The following is a 19,666-nucleotide window of genomic DNA, read 5'->3' as shown; positions in this document are numbered from 1 at the left end:
GGGTGTATGAGGTATAGAATCACTAGTAACCAGGAAAAATTAGTGTAATTATGTGTGCTGCAGCAATGCAAAGTCCAGTTCTCAGTTATTGCAATTTTTGGATAATATGCATATAAGACGGATAAAGTGGGTGGAGGGGGGAGAGAGGGGAATGGTGCTTATTCAGCAGTCTAACTGCCTGGGGGTAGAGGCTGTTGGCCATTCTGGTGGTCCTGGCTTGAAAAGACCTGTACCTCCTGCCCGATGGTAGCAGGCGGAACAAGCTGTGTGCTGGATGGAACCGGTCTCTCATGATGTTGTGTGTCCTACGCAGACAGCGGGAGGTGTACACAGTTGAAATCTCCAGGAGGACAGTCCCGATGATATTGCCAGCAATTTTCACCACCCTCTCAATCCTCTGATGTTCAGCTATAGTGCAGCTAGAGAACCACACTAACAGCCCATAAGTCAGCACACTTTAAATTGCACAGTTGTAGAAATGTGTCATTAGCCTCTAGGGGAGTTTCGCTCTTTCCAGCCTCCTCAGGTAAAAGAGCCACTGCTGGGCCTTCCCTACAGTTGAAGGGATGTTACTGCCCCAGGACAGATCCTCCGACACAGTGAGATCCAGATATTTAAAGTTGGTCACCCTCTCAACTGCCTCCCCATTAATGATAATGGGTGAGTGACCAGGGGGGTGTGGTTTACAAAAGTCAACTATGAGTTATTTTGTCTTTTTGATATTAAGAACCAGGTTATGCTTTTTACACCACCCATTCAGTAGTTCAATCTCCTCCTTGTATGCCGAGCACGGTAGTGTCATCAACAAATTTAATGATGTGACTGATGTCTCAGGACTGGTGTATCGTCGTTGGAGGGCAGGTGGGGCCACAAAGCAACCTTGTTCTCCCTATCAAAATGGGCATAGAACTGGTTTAATTATTCTACTAGAGTGGAAGAAACACTCACAGGCAGATGTTGTTCCCTTGTAGTCCGATATTGCCTTTATTCCCTCCCACACCTGTCATGAGTCTGTGGAGGTGTTAAAATGTGCTTCAATCCGCCTTTTATAGCCCACTTTGGCAGACTTGATGCCCCTTCTAAGAGCCCTCCTGGCAGTGCTGTAGGCCCCTCTGTCACCAGACCTATAGGCTGCATCCCTGTCTTTAATCACGGTTTTTGGTTGGGAAAAATGTGGATCAGCTTTCAGGATGTAACTCTGTCTACACAAAAATTTATATAATCCATAACTGTGGTTGTATACTCATCAAGGGCCTGGCGTGTTGATAATTCCCGGTCTCTAAAAACATCCCAGTCTGTGTAGTGAAAACAGTCCTGTAGCTCAGAGATAGCAGTTTTAGGCCATATTCTAACTGGTTTCACCACGGGCCCAGCAGATATAATAATGGGAGTGTACCAGGGATGAAGCATAAGTGAGATAAGGTCACTCAAACCCAAATATGCTAGGACTTTGTAAGCATCAGCTACATTGGTATACACCCAATCCAGTGTTTTATCTCCTCTGGTTGCACACTTCACATTACAATGGAATTTGTGAAGTAGTCTTTAAGTCCGCATGATTAAAATCCCCCGTTGCTATAAAGACACTATCTGGGTGTGCAGCCAGGCTGTTATTGATATTGTCGTGTAGCTGTGCTAGGGCCAGTTTAGCATTAGCATCTGGGGGGATATATAAAGCACAGATATGCACAACAGAAAATTCTCTTGGGAGATAAAACAACCTGTATTTAAGCAGCATGAACTGCAACTGTCAGGGCAACAGAGACTTTTAACTACAGTGGTATTTGTGCACCAAGAATTGTTAATGTAAATACACAAGCCTCCACTGATCTTCTTACCCAAATCAGCTGTTCCGTCGGCTCGATGAACAGTGAGGCCGGCTAACTCCGTAGCCTCGTCCGGGGTGGTGTAATCCAGCCAGGTTTCCTTGAAGATCATGCTGCAACAGTTGGCTATATACCTCTGTGTTGTCAGTTGCAATCGACTCTCGTCCATCTTATTGAGGCTTGATCGGGCATTAGAGAAGATGATTGTAGGGAGCAGGGGGTTAAATGGGTTAGCCTTTACCCTAGCTACCACACCAGCCTGCTTGCCTCGCAATTGTCTCTTGTCCATCTTATTGCGGATTGATTGGGCATTGGAGAGGAAGATGGTAGGGAGCGGGGGCTTAAATGGGTGTCTTTACCCTAGCTACCATGCCAGCCTGCTTGCCTCTTTTCTACCGCTGCTCCCAGCGTCTCTTCCTCTGTCTTGTTGCTGCGAGTGACCCGAGAGGTGGCTTAACGATCTCAGGAGGGATAAGAAAGTCCGCTGTTAAATGACATTTGTCCCCATTGTTGAGTTCGAGGAGTTCAGTACAGCTGTACTGAAATTCCTCAGTCAGATGGATATGCGAGAGAATGCACAACAACAGCACCACCATGAAAACACTGCGCCAGTTGAGAGAGCTCAAAGCCTCTGCGTCTGTGCGTGCTGCCATCTTGAGGCCTGCTAAGTGGATTTTTCATTAAGATCCATTTAGAGTATATAGTGACTTTTAACAATGGCACATGTGCACAATAGCCAAATGCAAACTAGTGTTATTTTAGTATTTTATTATGCTATTTATTAATATTTTGAATTAGCTGTTATTTTTCTACTTTTATCATTTTAGGTGCCATTTTTGTTTAAATTTATTTTAGTTTTAGTTTGAATAATTTAGTACTTCAAATTAAAATTTTGTATTTCAGATAGTTGCCAAGGCAACACTTCTAATGTTCATAATTCATATGTTTTTTCATTCTAATTTGTATACTTTATTTTGTTCATATTTATTTAAATTATCATAACAATAACAACACTAATGCAAACTAAAACACTGTAGCAAAAATGCATTGAATAGAAGATTAAATACAGACTGCTTCATGTAGTACACAGCTTACAATTCAATTTCTTTCATAAATTTAACTATAATATCACATTTAACAAACTGCGAGTAGTCTAATAAGTGCATTTTAGCCTGCTTTTCTACCATAGAATCCCTTAATCTTGTTTACATTTAAGGAGTGTGTAGTCTTAGACTGAAAGCTCCTTTTCTAGAAGTTGAATTGGAAGGTTAGAGTAGACAGGGGCATTGCAAATATGAATTATTTGGTTTAAAGATCAGGAAGATTAATATGAGAGAGATTTGCCAAATTTCAGGTGCGGATAAAACTGCATGCCTAGCTATTCTGAAAAGACAGATGCTTGTCTTGCCATGCAAGTGAAGAACTTTTTTTTTAAAAGAAAAAAAAGAAAACCTCAACAACAGCAACACGCGTGCTCCATTAAAATCTTTGTGATATGTATTTTGTATTTTGCTTTTAATATGAGTGACCTGGTATGTAATGTGTTTTGTTTTCAGAGCGCAAAATTCCACCAACCTTCACTAAGAAGCCCTCAGAGCACATTGAGGATGTTGAGGGCAAATTGGTGAAGCTTGAGGGTCGAGTATCTGGCTCACAACCTCTGTCTGTAAACTGGTACAAAGATAACAGTGAACTCAACACTTCTGACATCTATGACATTTCCTTCAAGAGCAACACTGCTGTGATATGTCTCAAGAAGGCCACAGTCAAAGACAGTGGAGTTTATACATGCAGAGCTTCTAATGAAGCTGGCACTGCCTCCTTCCAGGTGGTGGTTAACATAACAGGTAGTCAATATGGTCTTACTGCATGATTTCTTGTTTCTCAATTGCTGTATTTCCTTTTCCTCTTTGCATGTTAATTTCTGTTAATTCTATTTATGTGAGGTTGTGGGTTACTGTGATGCTGCTTTCTGGTGTACTGCATAAACACGTACTCCCCTACTTTTCACTGAAAAGGACAGGTAAAAATGCTGAAATTGTTCACTTTTTTGATATCTAGGGCAACAAAGGCCACCGACTTTTGACATTCCCCTAAAAGCAGTCACAGTTTGTGAGGGGGAAAGGCTAAACCTTAGCTGCCATGTCTGTGGGTCTCCCCCAATGAAGATTCAGTGGATGAAGGACAGAAGGGAGGTCACATCCTCTGCTACAACCAGGATGATATTTGTGGATGGCACAGCCACCCTGGAGATAAACCAAACATCCAAATCTGATGCAGGAGATTATCTGTGCAAGGCAACCAACAATGCTGGTAGTGAATTCTCCAAGGCCAAAGTGACAATCAAAGGTAATTAGAAGACTATTGTTAATCTAACTTGTATTAATAACCTTACATTTTCTTTGAACTCTTCACATGTAATTAGTTTCTTTGGTTCATTTTCTACTTTTGGGTCTAACATTCTCAACCTTTCTAACAGTACCAAGTAGAGTATAAGCCAGTATCTAAATTTCTTATTTCATCATCATGCATTTTGGTATCTTTGTCATCTTAATAATTTCCACATCTTTTTTTGCATGCCCCTTAAGTGCTTTTAATCCATCTGATCTTGGTGTTCCTTACAAAGTTTTACTTTTTTCACAGTGCACAACTAAGCTGCAGTTTTTTACTGTGATCTTGATAATATTTTCAAAACATTTGCTTTCACATGCATATTTATTCTTGAGTAACCAAGGATCTGTTTAGACAGGCATATTATCTGAATAGCAAAGTGACATAACTTTAAGATGCTTACAAGATTTTGTGACAGTTTAATGCATATGCACTGAACTTGTTAATTGCTGAAATATGCCAAGCATCCTTATGTAGATTTCAGTCCATTTTTATAATTTGATTAATGTGTTGTTCAATGGCCGGTATTACTCAGATAAAGCAGGTGCAGCACCTGCAACAGCAACGGCAGCCCCCACAGCACCTCAGACAGTTAAAAAACTGGATAACTTGTTCTTCATTGAGGAGCCCAGGAGCATTCATGTTTTTGAGAGTAAGTTTCTGCTTTTTGTTAAACAGTGTAGATATGTCATTTTTTTTAGATTAAATTAAATATTGAAGTACACAATGGAATCACATCATATTCTGGATTACAGAGGGTACAGCTACCTTTATTGCTAAAGTTGGTGGTGATCCCATTCCCAATGTGAAATGGATGAAGGGCAAATGGAGACAGATAACTCATGGTGGTCGCATCAACATTCACCAAAAAGGCCAAGAGGCCAAGCTGGAGATTAAAGAGGTGACCAAATCTGACTCTGGTCAGTACAGATGTGTTGCCGCAAACAAACATGGAGAAATTGAGTGCAGCACAGACTTGAATGTTGATGAGAAGAAAGCATCTGGGCCAGAGGTGGTCAAACTGAAGAAGTGAGTCAGAATTTGGGATTTTCTTTGTCAGAATAGCTCAAAATCACAATTCTGTAATGATTATAAACTTGCACTCTTTTTGTTATGTTCAGGACTCCATCAAAGCAGAAAAGTCCAAAGGAAGACAAAGATATTGACATTGTTGAGTTGCTAAGAAATGTTGATCCAAAAGAGTATGAGAAATATGCTCGCATGTATGGCATCACAGACTTCCGGGGTCTCCTTCAAGCCATTGAGTTTCTGAAGAAGGAGAAGGGTGAAGAAAGTGGAAGACCGGTAGATAAATCTAAATAGTTTTGTCTTAACAGATGTTCCAAATCTTATGCTTTCTTACACCTTTTTGAGATTGAAATCTACAACAAATAGCTTTAATAGGTGCCCTTGTTTTCTGAATCAGGAAAGTGAACATGGAAGAGAAAGTGATGAGGATTTGGCTAAACTTGTGGCTGATTTGCAGAGGAGAATGGAACACAGTGAAGTATGTTTCTTCTTTGGGAAGTTGAAGTAACACTGCTTCAATTTCCAGTCTAAACATATTTTCATATTCATGCATATGCTTATCAGATGCATGTTGATGACCTAAACATATGAATATTTTGTTTTTGCAGCCTTTTACCCTGCTTAAAGACATCACAGATCAGACAACACAAGTTAACAAAGAGGCAGTGTTTGAGTGTGAGATTAAAATCAACTATCCAGAAATTACACTGTCTTGGTATAAAGATACACAGAAGCTAGAAACTAGTGATAAATACGACATTAAACTCGTGGGTGACCGTCAAATATTGAAGATCAAGAACTGTCAGACCAGCGACCAGGGAAATTACCGTGTCGTTTGTGGGCCACATATATCCAGTGCCAGACTGACAGTGTTGGGTAAGTCCATTTTAAAGACATTGTACTTTGCATTAAAACAACATTGATGAACATATTACGAACTGAGGCACATTTACGTCAATATTCTACAGAGAGTAAAGATCATGTGCAGAAACCATCACCTGGTAAGAGGGTGCAACTGCTTTGTAGTGCAGTGTGCACTGACAAATATTACATATTAGATTTATATGAAATTTAATTATCAGAATGGTAAGAAAGGGCCACATAGATTGTCTATTCATGTTAGGAAATTACTAACCTCTTCTTGTTCCTCTACTTACTAGCAAATGCTAATTCTTCATTCTCCCTAGTGCTTTAAAATTGCTTGGCTACAGTGGTCTTGATTATGTACCAACAAAGTGTTGGATCAAAAAAAGTGTGTGCGTTTGAAAGCACATTTACATTTCTTCTGATTTCTTTGCTCTCTTTTTGTTGTTGTTGTTGAAAACAGTGAAATGACCAATTAAATGCATTTTGAGACAATTAACCATTCCAATCCTTTTATGTTATTTTTAGCTGATCAAATTCAGTTCACCAAGCGCATTCAAAATATTGTGGTGAATGAGCATCAGTCTGCCACTTTTGAGTGTGAGTTGTCTTTTGACAACGCGGTCGTCACCTGGTATAAAGATGCATGGGAGCTTAAAGAGAGCCTGAAATATACCTTCAAGTGTGAGGGACGAAGGCACTTTATGATCATCCGTAATGTAACCTCTGACGATGAAGGTGTGTACATTAATCCTGACTGTGGCTGACTATAAATATAGAATTAATCAGATTTAAACAAAATTTACTTCACTGAAAATCTTTTAGGCGTGTACTCTGTGATTGCGCGCCTGGAGCCCGTTGGTGAAACTAAAAGTACAGCTGAGCTTTATCTGTCAGGAAAAGGTAAAATCCACAGCAGCATCACATTATGGCTTGTTTACTAGAGTTTAGTCAACAGCAATTACATTTTATCTTCTTTTGCAGAATTTGAAATAAGAACACGTTCTTTTGGTAAGTGGTTTGTTATGCACTAAATTGTTTCTGAGGATTAATCGTCTCTTATTTACTCCTCAAATACCCTACCCCAACTAATTTCTTTACAAAATCTGCAAAATGGATAAGCAAACTTCATTTAATGAAATCAGTCAAAAATAAAGAAATAAAATTAATCTCAACCTATCCAGATGTTCCTGATACATCGATATATGTGCCAGATGTGTCATCTGTGATTAGTTTTAAAGGTAAGATTAAAATAAATAAACAAATATATTAACAGAAGACCATGAAGCCCTGCAGTTTCACTTCACCTAAAAATGACACAATTTTTACCTTTTGTTTAAAAGATGAATCCTCAGAATTCCATTATGAAGAAAAATATGAAATAACAGGTAATATTTCAAATAAAAAAATAATATTAATGTTTCTTAACCTTTAATATGTGAACTTGACGAGTATGTACCCTAAAATACACTAAGCTTCATTTCAACTCCTGAATGGATTGATAAACTAATATTATCATATTAATATTATCATCAGCACCTCACCATGTAATCCTACATTAATCTCACATTCACTCCATCTCAAGTGGGTGTTTAATTAAAATAGGCCTACAACTAATGTAATACAATCAAATCCTAGATTGGGTTATTTCTTTTTCTTTCTTTCTTTCTTTCTTTCTTTCTTTCTTTCTTTCTTTCTTTCTTTCTTTCTTTCTTTCTTTCTTTCTTTCTTTCTTTCTTTCTTTCTTTCTTTCTTTCTTTCTTTCTTTCTTTCTTTCTTTCTTTCTTTCTTCCCTCCTTCCTTCCTTCGTTCCTTGTAATCGTTGCATTTGCACTAACATCCAAGCTTTTCAAACTTTTTTTTTACAGAATTGTTTTTTGTTTTTAATATAACATTAAACAAATATTATTGTATGGTAGAGTGTCAGAGCTGGACAGTTCAAGAGGAGAGTGCAACTTATGAATTATCTTCAATGCAAGGTATACTGATTGAAAGTCTTAGTCTTTAACTAAGAGCATAACATTTTGCTCGTCTTGTTTGTATGTGTGACGATTTTCTTCACTCATCTTCATCTTTTAATTTTAATTTATATACATATTTTGTCAAAGCTATCATGTGTATTCTTTTCCTTTTTAATATAACTGACTATTAAACATCATCACTCCCATCCTTCAATAACCTGATCCTCCATCATTTTCAGTTCAGCATCATTAACATTTTTAATCCACAGGTATTGTGCTGGAATATTTGTGTGTGTGTATATTTGAAACTGAATTTGTGTGTGTATGTTCATGCCTAAGTTCTTGTTTCATGTTCTCATTAGAATTGAAGAAACCTGTTGAGGAGTCTGTAACAAAACATCTAGTGGAAAGGACCGAGGAGGCGCCTAAGAAAGGTATTGGATGAAGGCAAAACGCTTGCGCCAGACTTTGCTTATGGCTGCCCAAAATTATCTCTTAACATTTATGTATGCCAAGCCAACTGCTTTATCTTACAACATGTCTGTGCCGAACCAAAACATTTTGGTTCTTTACTTGTCTGGGTGTTCTGTTTTTGTATTTTTATGTCATTCTGCAGATGTCTGTTGTATAATTGTTTTCAAAGATTGTCCTAGGTCGTATGTCCATAAATGTTTTCTTCTAATGCCTGTGCAATCATGCTAAAAGCATGGCCACTTTGGCAACTTAAACTCTCCTTAAGCTTTGCAGCTGTATTTTAACATAGCTGATATCTTTTATGTACTTGAAGTTATGAAGCAATCAGAAGAGAAACCTGAAACAACTTTTGTACAGCCTTCAGTTCCTGAGAAAGGTATTATTATGGCTTTGCTTGACTTTTTACATTGTGCCTGTGTTTCTTCCTCTGTGTGTTCATTGTTTTCCACCAAAATATTTAAACCAAATCTGTTTTGTGAGATGTGAGATCTGTATGTTACCATAATAAATGTTTGTTTACTTACTGTACATGTAGTTCTTTTCTTTGGTTTGATGCTCAATTTGCGACTCAATTTTATTCCTGTGATGCCATGATATTTTTAAGAACCTGAAGACAAGAAGCCTGTTGAGGAAAAAGTCCCATCTGTCAAGGTGACAGAGCAAAAAGAACAACCCACACACAAAGGTATCATCAGCTGTGTTTTCAGTGTGTATACTGTTATATACGTTCTGTATTGATTGTATGTCTAATGTTCCTTTTCCAGTTCAAATGTATGTATATTATGTATAAATGTTGGTATTTGTGAAACTGTAATTTGCAGTTTCTTCTTGTGTCATTTTCTTGTTAGTATGTACACTATTCTTAATGTCTTGGGATTTCAATATTCTTCAAATATTGTTTATCTGTGATATACAGCAGAGGCTTTAGATATTTCTGTGTACAATTCCTGTCTATGTGTTTGTGTTGTCAGTCTCATTTGAGAATTAATAGCAATGTCAGTGTTACAGTGTTATATTCTAAAACCTACACCCTCAGAGCCTAAACCTCAGGTGCCAGCAGAACCAAAAGCTCCAGTGGCTGAACCAAAGCCTGAACCTAAGTCTGAGCCAAAAGCTCTACCGAAACCTGAGCCAAAGCCTGAGCCAAAAGCTACACCAAAGCCTGAGGCTGAACCTAAGCCTGCAGTTGCAAAGAAAGTTGAGGCACCCTCTGCCAAAGGTATTGTGTGTGATTTAGTTTTTTGTGCTGCAGTTTTTCCTTTGTGTTTGTAAGTCTGTATTTTGTCAAATACAGTATGTACGAATGTTTTCCTAAATTTGTTGTATGTGCCCTCCTCAACTCTTAGAATCCACCACTTGTTCAACTTAAGAATATAAAGTCTAATATGCTTTATATTTTTTGGGTTCACTGTATGCTACTTTGTTTTTTGTTCTTATAAAGCACCCGAAGTTCCACAGAAGCCAGAAGCTGCATCTCAACCATCCTTAGCTATTAAAAAAGATGAGGCTTTAACTCTAAAGCCTGACACGACTCAAAGAAAAGGTAACTCTTAAATCTCAATAGTACAATTATTGAGTATAACTCTTACAAACCACTTAAAACAGATTTACTTTTGCTTGTTGTCTGTTCAAAGCTTTTTCACCAAAAATGGTGCTCTTGAAATGCATGTGCAGCTCTTCTCTTGATCTTCTAATTGATTCTTTTTATTATATGTGCTTCTGCATTCTACTGTGAATGCATATCTTATTGTGATAAAACAATGTATAACACATATGTGTTCTTTTGAAGCTCTTGTGGAGATGAAGGAAATAGAAGCATCAAAAGTAAAGCTAGATAAAAAAACAGAGCCTGCACTTGTTGCTGCTGAGCCACCAACGAAAGAAGTCTCTACACTACAACAAGATGAAACTATCAAAGATCATTTGCTTGTCCTCTCCAAGCCATCAAGTGTAGAGCCAGCTAGTCAGTTTAAACCTACACAAAGCCAAAGTCCTGATCCAGTTAGAAAACAAGAAGTCACATCAGCTCCACCAGAGGTTATAGTTGAACCAAGAAAGCCACCTCCCCGAGAAGTTTCCCAAGCAGAATCAGTCCGAAACCTTGAGCCTTCCCCTAAACCTTCAGAGTTACCTCAAGCAGATCAAGATAAAAAGCAAGTGCCAACAAAGAGTGAACCAACCCCTAAAATCAGTGAGCCAACACTTGCCCACAAAATGGAGAGTCATTCAGAGAAAGGTATTGTTAAATCTTCATATTAAGCTCGTAAATATGCCCTACAATAATGGGGTAGCAATCAGTACAAATTCTCTTAAAAGTGCTGCTGATCTTATTTACTCTTCTTAATGTGTTGTTTTTTGTCTGGTATCATTTTTATATCTACAAAGTGGTTGAAGTAAAGGCTGCTGAACTACCGAGAGAAACTTCTGAGAAAATGACTGTGACTAAAGCTAAAATGGAGACTGAGATGCCTCTAGCCAAAGGTATGCTTGGTTGGTCCTGGGAGATACAAATCCAATTTGCATCTCTGCATTACTAGATCTGTTTGTGTGACAAAAACAGATCTCCCACTATTTACAGGGTAACCATTATTAACATTTTAATAATAGTTAGCTGGATAATTATTTTAGTATATTAGTATTAATAGCATTAATATATATTAATCTGCTATGAGGTAAATACGTTTAAAAAACCTTTAAATAACCCAGGCCAGAGAAAAGATTAGCATTTTGGCAGTACTGCCAAAATAAAGATTATCCCCAAACTAATGGTATTTTAAGATGCTATTTTATTTTTTATTTAAAAACAAATAGTCCTTTCTAGATTAAGGTAGGGAAATATGAATACTCTTTGATGTTTCATGTTTGTATGCATGTTTTATTGAAAACCACCGTTGCATGGTGAAATCTTGAAATCTTTCATCTTTAAAGTCTTTGCAGCTTCTGAGAAGAAAATTGACCAAATTCCCCATACAGTGGAAGCAACTCAGAAGATTTACATGGAGGAAATGTTTTTCAAGGAGGAAATTGTGGAAGAGAGTGAAAGCATGCCTCTTAAAACTGAAATTTTGTCTCTTCAAGAACATATTGTAAGGATGAATGTGAGTCACCAAAGTAGAGAATCAGCTACTGAAGATTTGAAAATAGTTGAAACCGAGGTTTCTCGGAAGCCAGATCCTTCTTTTGAGCTGTTACATATAAAGGAGATACCCGAGACAACCTCGTCAAAGCAAGAAATGCACATTGAGAACATTGAAACTACTCCAGAAGCTGTGGTGATACTCAGCATTGAGTCGCCACTGAGAAGTCAAGAAATTATGCTAGATAAAAAGAAAAAAACGGAAGATATACCTCTACAAAAGAGAGATGACACTCCCAGAAAAGAGATGGCCATTCAGAGAGAAGTAGAATTTCACAAGAAAGAGTCAGTTCACTTACAACAGTCTGTTTATGAAGACAACAGATCACAGGAGGAACCCCCTCAGATATCACCAGAGATAACACCATTAGTAAAACCAAATGGAAAAGGAACTAAGTTGAAGGAAGTTCGTAAAGTACTTGAAAGAGGTAAACCTTACAATCTTCAGCAAATGCCTCAACTATTGCAATCTTTACTTGAATTTCTTGCCTTCAGGTTGCCGAAAAGGCAATTGTGGTTTTCTTTTATGTGTCTTAAGTCATGTGCTTGCATTCTTTTTCTAAAGTTCCTCCTTAGCTTCTTGTATCTTGAATGTTTTAATTCCTAATTAGACAAGAAGACCCAGGCTATTACAACTCCTGTGTCACAAGTTGTTTTACCTACAAAAAGTACTTAAAGGGAGATTTGGTGCTATTACTCTTCAGTTCTTTGTTCAGTCTGTGATAATGTGTCTGTATGCTCATCTGTAAATGTTCAGGGTCTATTTCTTGATAGTGATCATGGCTTACTTTTATTTTAAGAACCAGAATTGGTAAAGAAACCTGAACCAGAAGTCCCAAAGCCAACTGTGGCTCCATTTGAACAGAAAATATTTCCTCCAACAAAAGGTATACAGCAAAACTGGAAGAACCACTTATTTGATATTATGTGTGTTTGTTTGTTTGTTTTATTTATTTATTTTGTCGTCATGTTTAAATGTTCTTTGACCAGTCCAGTTTTACATTATCCCACATGTACCTTCATTATTTTGATTATTATTATGGTATTGTTTTAATTAAAGAGCCAGCTGTTGAAAGGAAACCTGAGGCACCGAAGCCAAGTGTGACTCCAGTTGAACAAAAAATGCCTCCTTCAAAAGGTATTCAAAGTCACATTGTGGTAGAACCCTTTTCTCGTCTGTTTGTCAGTGTTTGGTATGTGTTTGATTGTTTTGTTAGTCTAATAATCTTTTTCTGTGCTCCTCTTTACATGGTCCTTCTCTTCTCTTGTCTTTGTTTTATCTTTTATCTTATCTTTGTTGTTCTTGCTTGTGATTATGGCATTATTTTATTTAAAGAACCAACTGTTGAAAAGAAACTAGTTCCTGAAGTACCAAAGCCAACTGTGGCTCCAGTAGAACAGAAAGTAATATCTCCTCCAAAAGGTATTTAAAGCAAAACTGGCAAACATGTTTACTGGTCTATAGTCTTTGGTATGATGTGTGGTTGTTCTTATTTGTGTGTGGTTGTTCTTATTTTTTTCTTTAAATGTTCCACATCCAGTCAAATAGCATCTTATTCCACATTTTTCTTCACTATTTTGGTTGTGATTGTGGTATTGTTTTATTTAAAGAGCCAACTATTGAAAAGAAACCCTCTCCTGTGGCACCAAAGCCAACAGCAACTCCAGTTGAACAGAAAGTCTCTCCTCCCACAGGTAGTCTCTGTTTTCATGTCTTCTGTATCAATTCTTATTTTTGTTGGTGTTCCTTTGTGATCTTCAGTTTATTGTGTATTCTACTTTTTAAAGTATCTTTTAAATTTTGTCATGTTATGTTTGTCTTAAAATATTTACTAACTTTGACATTGTTTTTATGCTTCTTAATCAACATTATGGATGTGAGTTGTCTACTGTATTCAACTTAGTTTAAACATATATACCTTAGGTTAGTATGCACATTCATAATGGAAAAAATGTAAGCAAGTATTCACCTATTTGCTCATGTTCATGTCCTTTCAAACCTACTTGACTTCCTTTCTTCCATGGAACTCCAATGGATGTTTAGTAGAATGTCTGAGCTACTGTATTCTTTACCAATATGGAGGATGGAGACCAGGGTTCAAGTTTCAGAAAATACTGACACAAAATTGCCTCATACAAGTGGTCTATATGACTTGTAATTTTTCTATTCAAAGTTTTCTAAAGCCATATGAAACAAGGAAAAGACTGACATTTAAATGAATTTGTGAAAATGTAACTGCCATGGTTGCCATTTACTTTAATTGAATAGAAAAGAGCAGCAGGATATAATATTATAAACATTTCCTTTTGTATTCCACAAAAGACATAAAGTCATATAAAGGGTTTTGAAAGACTCAAGGAGAGTAAATGATGATGGAATTCTGACTTGTATGTGTGTTGTATCTATTTAATCTGAAATGATCTCTGAAACAGATGCAGACAAGGGCCCTGTTACAGCTCCTGGACCTGCTCCCAAAGGTATGTTACTGTGGGACTAAAAAGACACAAATCTTCCAAAGTTTGATCATCATACATGCACTGCCCGACCAAAAACAAAGTCGCTGTTTGGATTTAAATAGGGAAATGCTTAAGAATCTACGATTGGATCATTATTGCAATAACATGTTTCTAGCATGTTATATGTTTGGCAACAGTTCTTTTAACCCTAATTGATGGTTTTGTGTAGCTTTTCATTTCTTAAAGAACCATGTAGGAAGACACACCATGGCCATATTCCAGGATGACAATGTCAAGATTCATCAGGCTCAAACTGTGAAAGAATGGTTGGGAGGGAGCATGAAGAATCATTTTCACACATGAATTGGATTAAATTCATTGTAAGTCTTTGGGACTTTGGTAAGTGCTGGACACTTGCATTGTCAATATAAGATCTGGACCAAACATGTATGCACCTCTTGATGGAAATAACATCACAACATTTATTTCCATAAGGTCTGGACTCAGAGTTGCCAATTCATGTGTGAAAATTATCTTTGTTGTTCTTGCTTGTGATTATGGCATTGTTTTATTTAAAGAGCCAACTGTTGAAAAGAAACCAGTTCCTGAAGACTCTTAAGCATTTGCCTATTTAAATCCAAATAGCTACTTTTTTTTTGGCCGGTCAGTGTATTTAAATCAGTTATTCAGGCATCACATTTCATGTCTGCTTGTTGTTATGTTTGTTTTGTCTCATTTTCGTTAGATTATTTTTTTGTTATTTTTTCATTGCTCTGTTTTTTCTTTATTTTTATGCTGTACAGTTTGGGTCAGTGCTATTTATTAGGGTTGAGGTTAATTTCATCTTAATTCCTACATTCATCATCAAAAGAAAAGGGGAAAACATTTGAATAGTATTTCATTAAGGTGACTTTAGCTTCAACCCTGCTGTGTGATATGTGTGCAGGTGTCTTATGTCATGCTGGTTGTACTGTCCATGTTATGTGATATTGTGACATTTATTGTCTCAGAAACAACTAGCACTACACAAGCACTTCTTAAACAAAAGAGTAAGATTCACATCAAGGAAGAGGAAAAATTGGAAATGCCAACCGTAAAGAAAGTAACCAGAAGATCAAAAGAACATCAGGAAGATCATGAAGTTATATCACTTAAGAAAGTCAACAAGATTCAGTGTGAAGAACCACCAAAAGAAGCAGGACAACTTCTCCGGAAAGTTGAGACAGCTGAAATAGTTGGAGAGGAGATGGTGTATTCAGAGGCTGTTACTGAAGTCAAACTCACTTGCAGTTATGAAGTCACAAAAGATACTTGGTCATATGAAACTGCCACAAAAACAGAGACAATATCAAAGAGGGAGGGAAAGAAGATAGAACAGTACCAGGATGTGTGGGAGCAGAAAGAGATTACTCCTGAAATAGGAGGAAGAGGTGTAGAAAATAAAGGTAAACAAGAAACTAAAATTCCAATGGAAGGGGAACCCAAGACACCACAGACAAGTCTGAAAAAGGTAACCAAGTCAATATCTACTGAGAAAGAAAACCTAAAACCTATTGAGAAATCAGATAAAGCCGTTTTAGGTCCACAGAAAGATAGCGACATAGACAAGAGGAAAGATAGTGTTGGTGTCCAGAAACATGAAAGAAAGGATGAGCCTGTTTCAAAGAAGAAAATTGAAGTGACACCTACCGATAAAACAGCTAAAGAATCCGTAATGCCAAAACCTGCTGTGGCTAAAGATGAAATCTCCAAAGAACATGCAAAATTTCCAAAGAAAGCAAGCAGAATTCTACCACAGGATGACGAGCCAGAAACTGTGACACTGAAACCACTTTCCAGAGAATCTCATGCTGATGTAACCCCTGAAAAGGTTACTCAAGAACGAAAAGAGAAAAAGCCAGAGAGACCGGAAACAGATATCCTGAAGGAACTTCACATCCAGGTAAAAGAACCAGAAGAAAGTGAAACAACATATGAAGAAGCTGAAAAGAACGAAAAGCTAGAGTCAACCCATGAGCATCTCCCAATGAAGAGTACTACTACTCCAGAAAAGAAAACACAGGAAGGTCCTAAGGAAGAGAAGGCAATAACTATAAAGCGTGGAATCATTCCAAAGGATGAAGTGAAAAAAGAAGATGTATCAATGAAATCTGTGGAAGGAAAAATAATTGCAGAGAAAACTCCTTCACCAAAGGTAGATCAACCTAGTCCTCAAGTCACATCACTGACTAAAAAGAGTCCAAAAGATGATGATAAGACAGCAATATCAAAAAAGATTATTCGTTCACTAAAGGAAATGGAGGGAAAAGAACAAGGAGAGCTGAAAAAGACACCTTCACCAAAAGTAGAGATAACAAAATCTAAACCCACTGAATCCATTCCAATGGAAAGAAAGTCTAGTGCAAAATCACCCAAGAAAATTTCACCAAAAGATTCACTTGAGTCTGTAATTCTGAAGAAGGTCTCAAAGACGGTTTCCCCCAAAGAAGCAAAGACAACTCAGGAATCTCCTTTGAAAACAAGTGAAGACAAAGTGTTAATGGTGAAAGAGTTGTCTCCAAGTGTTCTGCATCTACAAAAGATTCCTACACAGCATGAGGAGGTAGTTTATGAACATGAGCAGGAGGCGTTGGATGATGAAGAAACTTGGGGATGGGAACTTTCTCCTAGGGACAGTTATGGATCCGAAACCTTTGATGACGTTTTGGAGGATGGGGCTGTTGAGACCCCAGGAATGGGTGACAAGAAAGGTGAGATGGTAGCACCAAAAGCTTACCATTGGTATCTCATGGCTCCCTACAGTCGATCCAAATAATATCCACTCAACCCTTCATTATATCCCTTTAACAAGTGTCTTCTTTTTTCAAGTATTCAATTTTCTATAACGTTTGATGTTTGTCATTCATTCGTTCTTTCGTTCTCGATCGATCAAACCCTCTTAATAAAATGTTGTGTGTCAGTTTGTCAGTCCTGTTCTGTCATAAAACTGTTTGTCAGGATAATTTTCATTCCTTCATCTTCATTTGTTTGATGTTTGTCATTCATTCGTTCTTGATTGATCTAACCCTCTTAATAAAATGTTGTGTGTCAGTCCTGTTCTGTCATAAAACTGTTTGTCAGTATAATTTTAATTCCTTCATCTTCATTTGTCTTTTTCGTTGTGGGTGTCATTTGTCCTGGGCTGTGTTTTTCAAACTTGTTTTATTGTCTCATTAATCCACTCGTATATATAAATTATATACAATTTATCAACCAAATATTTCAGATCTCTGTGGTTTTACCATTTCAAGCCTTGCTTTGTATAACAATATTTTAAACAGATGGAAAACCAAAGGAGGAGCCAGCTCCAGGCAGAGGCAGAGGACTAAGACGTACGTTCATAATATGCATTTATCATTTTCAGTGCAACTGTTTGTTTTTGTTAATGTTAAAGTAATGAAAGAATAATTTAAAATTCCACTGGCATATAATGATTTAAAAAAATATTTTTTTATTGTAGCAAGACAAACTCCATCTCCTGGTGATGGCGGAAGGGGTAGAGGGAAACCTGGTGGTGGAGGTGACAAGCCTCCAGGAGATTCACCATTTGGTTTCCAGCTCAAAGCGGTCCCCTTGAAATTTGTAAAGGAGCTCCAAGACATCGTGTTGCAGGAGGCTGAGTCAATCGGCTCCTCGGCTGTATTCGAGTGCCAGATCTCTCCATCTACTGCTATCACCACCTGGATGAAAGATGGAAGCAATCTAAGGGAGAGTCCAAAGCACAAATTCACATCTGATGGCAAAGACCGCAAACTACAAATCATTGATGTACAGCTTTCAGACACTGGAGAGTACACATGTGTTGCAAAGCTTGGCAACAAGGAGAAGACCTCAACAGCTAAACTTGTGGTAGAAGGTATTTGTGACTGCTATCCCTCAAAGCATTTCAATTGACAATTTGTATATGCTGTTACGCTGTCTAAAGTCCATTAATGTTAATATGTTGGTACTAATAATGTAAGTATAATGTTTTGTTAAAGTAGCATTTCTTCTTTCATCTCGGATAGAATTACCTGTGAAATTCACAAAGAATCTGGAAGAAGAGACCTCAGTGCTTAAGGGGCAGCCAATGTATTTGACCTGTGAGTTGAGCAAGGACAAAGATGTGGTCTGGAAGAAGAATGGAAAAGAGATCAAGGAAATTCCAGGCAAAATTCAAATCAATATTATTGGGCTACAGCGTGCCATCACAATCCAGGACACAAATGATGATGATGCCGGTGTTTACACATGCGAGTGTGAAAACATCAAAACTGAAACTAATGTCAAGGTTATCGGTATGTATTTGATTTTTTTTTTTTTTTACTTTAATGTCTTTGTTAAATTTAGAGCTGGTATGAATTTACCCATGTATGTATTCAACAGAAATTGTAAGAGACTGGTTAGTGAAACCTTTGCGGGACCAACATGTGAAACCCAAGTCCACTGCTACATTTAAGGGCGAGCTCTTCAAAGACACACCTAACTGGAAGTGGTACAAGGGTAATGATGAAATCCCTAATGAGCCTACAGACAAGACTGAGGTGAAGAAGGAGGGTAAAGAGATCACTCTTACAGTCAAAAATACCCAGCCTGATGACGTTGCTGAGTATGCTGTGGAGGTTGAAGGCCGCAGATACGCAGCAAAACTAACACTTGGAGGTATGTAAAAAAACAAACAAAACAGTTTGAATTCTGCTTATATTACCAACTTAAAATGTTGTGTATAAACCTTTTTATCTCTATTCAGAACGTGAAGCTGAGATCTTGAAGCCTCTTGCTAGTGTGGAGGTGGTTGAGAAAACGGAGGCCAAATTTGACACTGAAATTTCAGAAGATGATGTGCCTGGAGAATGGAAACTTGGAGGGCAGGTTCTGACAAGATCACCGGTAAGACCCTATTCAAGTGTGCTACAATATCAGTCATTCCCAGTTCTGGGGAAACTATTTTAAAACTGGCTTTCCATGCTACAAGCTATATAAATAGCCAAGCTTAGGATTTTAAGATGTAGTTAGCTACACTACAAGCTACTAAGAAAAAAAGCGAACCACTTAAAGCTATTTAAGGGGGTGATATCTTTTTAGATAACTATCAGATTATTTAAGTCCGCTTTATAATAAAACATTTGTAGGGTTTATAATTTTTCATCTGTCCCAAAAAACATTGAGGTATACAATTAGGGTGATGATTCAGTTAAACAGATATTTACACAAAATACTACTAAAATTATAGTGTTCTGCTCTTGTTATTCCATATTGTTCAGCAAATTTGCTGATTCACAATTTGTTTCTATTTTAGACATGTGACATCAGATCTGAGGGAGCCAAACGATTCCTTACTATCAAAAATGTTCAGCTTGATCAGGCTGGTGAAGTTACATACCAAGCTTTGAATGCTGTGACAAGTGCTATGCTCACAGTCAAAGGTAAGAGAACAATTAATGTTTTTCTACAGCATAAAGCAATGAACATGCAGATGAGTGATGATGTGGACAATGTACATTCTTACC

General features: G+C 37.4%; 1 protein-coding gene across 1 annotated transcript in view; it reads left to right on the top strand.

Moving 5' to 3' along the window:
- The window catches only part of ttn.1 (titin, tandem duplicate 1), a 140,029-nt gene that overhangs the window by 31,524 nt on the left and 88,839 nt on the right, over positions 1–19,666 (top strand). Inside the window, exons 45-78 of the mRNA XM_079820923.1 lie at positions 3,383–3,673; positions 3,888–4,175; positions 4,753–4,869; positions 4,973–5,246; positions 5,339–5,522; positions 5,644–5,724; positions 5,855–6,122; positions 6,215–6,247; positions 6,639–6,848; positions 6,936–7,013; positions 7,095–7,121; positions 7,295–7,351; positions 7,454–7,498; positions 8,030–8,089; positions 8,434–8,505; positions 8,859–8,921; positions 9,150–9,230; positions 9,582–9,764; positions 9,987–10,088; positions 10,335–10,781; positions 10,931–11,026; positions 11,474–12,109; positions 12,482–12,568; positions 12,742–12,819; positions 13,018–13,104; positions 13,293–13,376; positions 14,115–14,159; positions 15,149–16,888; positions 17,459–17,509; positions 17,638–18,033; positions 18,185–18,454; positions 18,543–18,818; positions 18,907–19,046; positions 19,456–19,582. Coding sequence (XP_079677049.1) covers positions 3,383–3,673; positions 3,888–4,175; positions 4,753–4,869; positions 4,973–5,246; positions 5,339–5,522; positions 5,644–5,724; positions 5,855–6,122; positions 6,215–6,247; positions 6,639–6,848; positions 6,936–7,013; positions 7,095–7,121; positions 7,295–7,351; positions 7,454–7,498; positions 8,030–8,089; positions 8,434–8,505; positions 8,859–8,921; positions 9,150–9,230; positions 9,582–9,764; positions 9,987–10,088; positions 10,335–10,781; positions 10,931–11,026; positions 11,474–12,109; positions 12,482–12,568; positions 12,742–12,819; positions 13,018–13,104; positions 13,293–13,376; positions 14,115–14,159; positions 15,149–16,888; positions 17,459–17,509; positions 17,638–18,033; positions 18,185–18,454; positions 18,543–18,818; positions 18,907–19,046; positions 19,456–19,582 — 7,074 coding nt within the window. The remainder of the gene's footprint in view (positions 1–3,382; positions 3,674–3,887; positions 4,176–4,752; positions 4,870–4,972; positions 5,247–5,338; positions 5,523–5,643; positions 5,725–5,854; positions 6,123–6,214; positions 6,248–6,638; positions 6,849–6,935; positions 7,014–7,094; positions 7,122–7,294; positions 7,352–7,453; positions 7,499–8,029; positions 8,090–8,433; positions 8,506–8,858; positions 8,922–9,149; positions 9,231–9,581; positions 9,765–9,986; positions 10,089–10,334; positions 10,782–10,930; positions 11,027–11,473; positions 12,110–12,481; positions 12,569–12,741; positions 12,820–13,017; positions 13,105–13,292; positions 13,377–14,114; positions 14,160–15,148; positions 16,889–17,458; positions 17,510–17,637; positions 18,034–18,184; positions 18,455–18,542; positions 18,819–18,906; positions 19,047–19,455; positions 19,583–19,666) is intronic.

The sequence above is a fragment of the Gobio gobio genome (genome assembly GCF_949357685.1).
Source record: "Gobio gobio genome assembly, chromosome: 7".
NCBI lineage: Eukaryota > Metazoa > Chordata > Actinopteri > Cypriniformes > Gobionidae > Gobio > Gobio gobio.
This window is presented reverse-complemented; position numbering and strand designations above follow the sequence as displayed.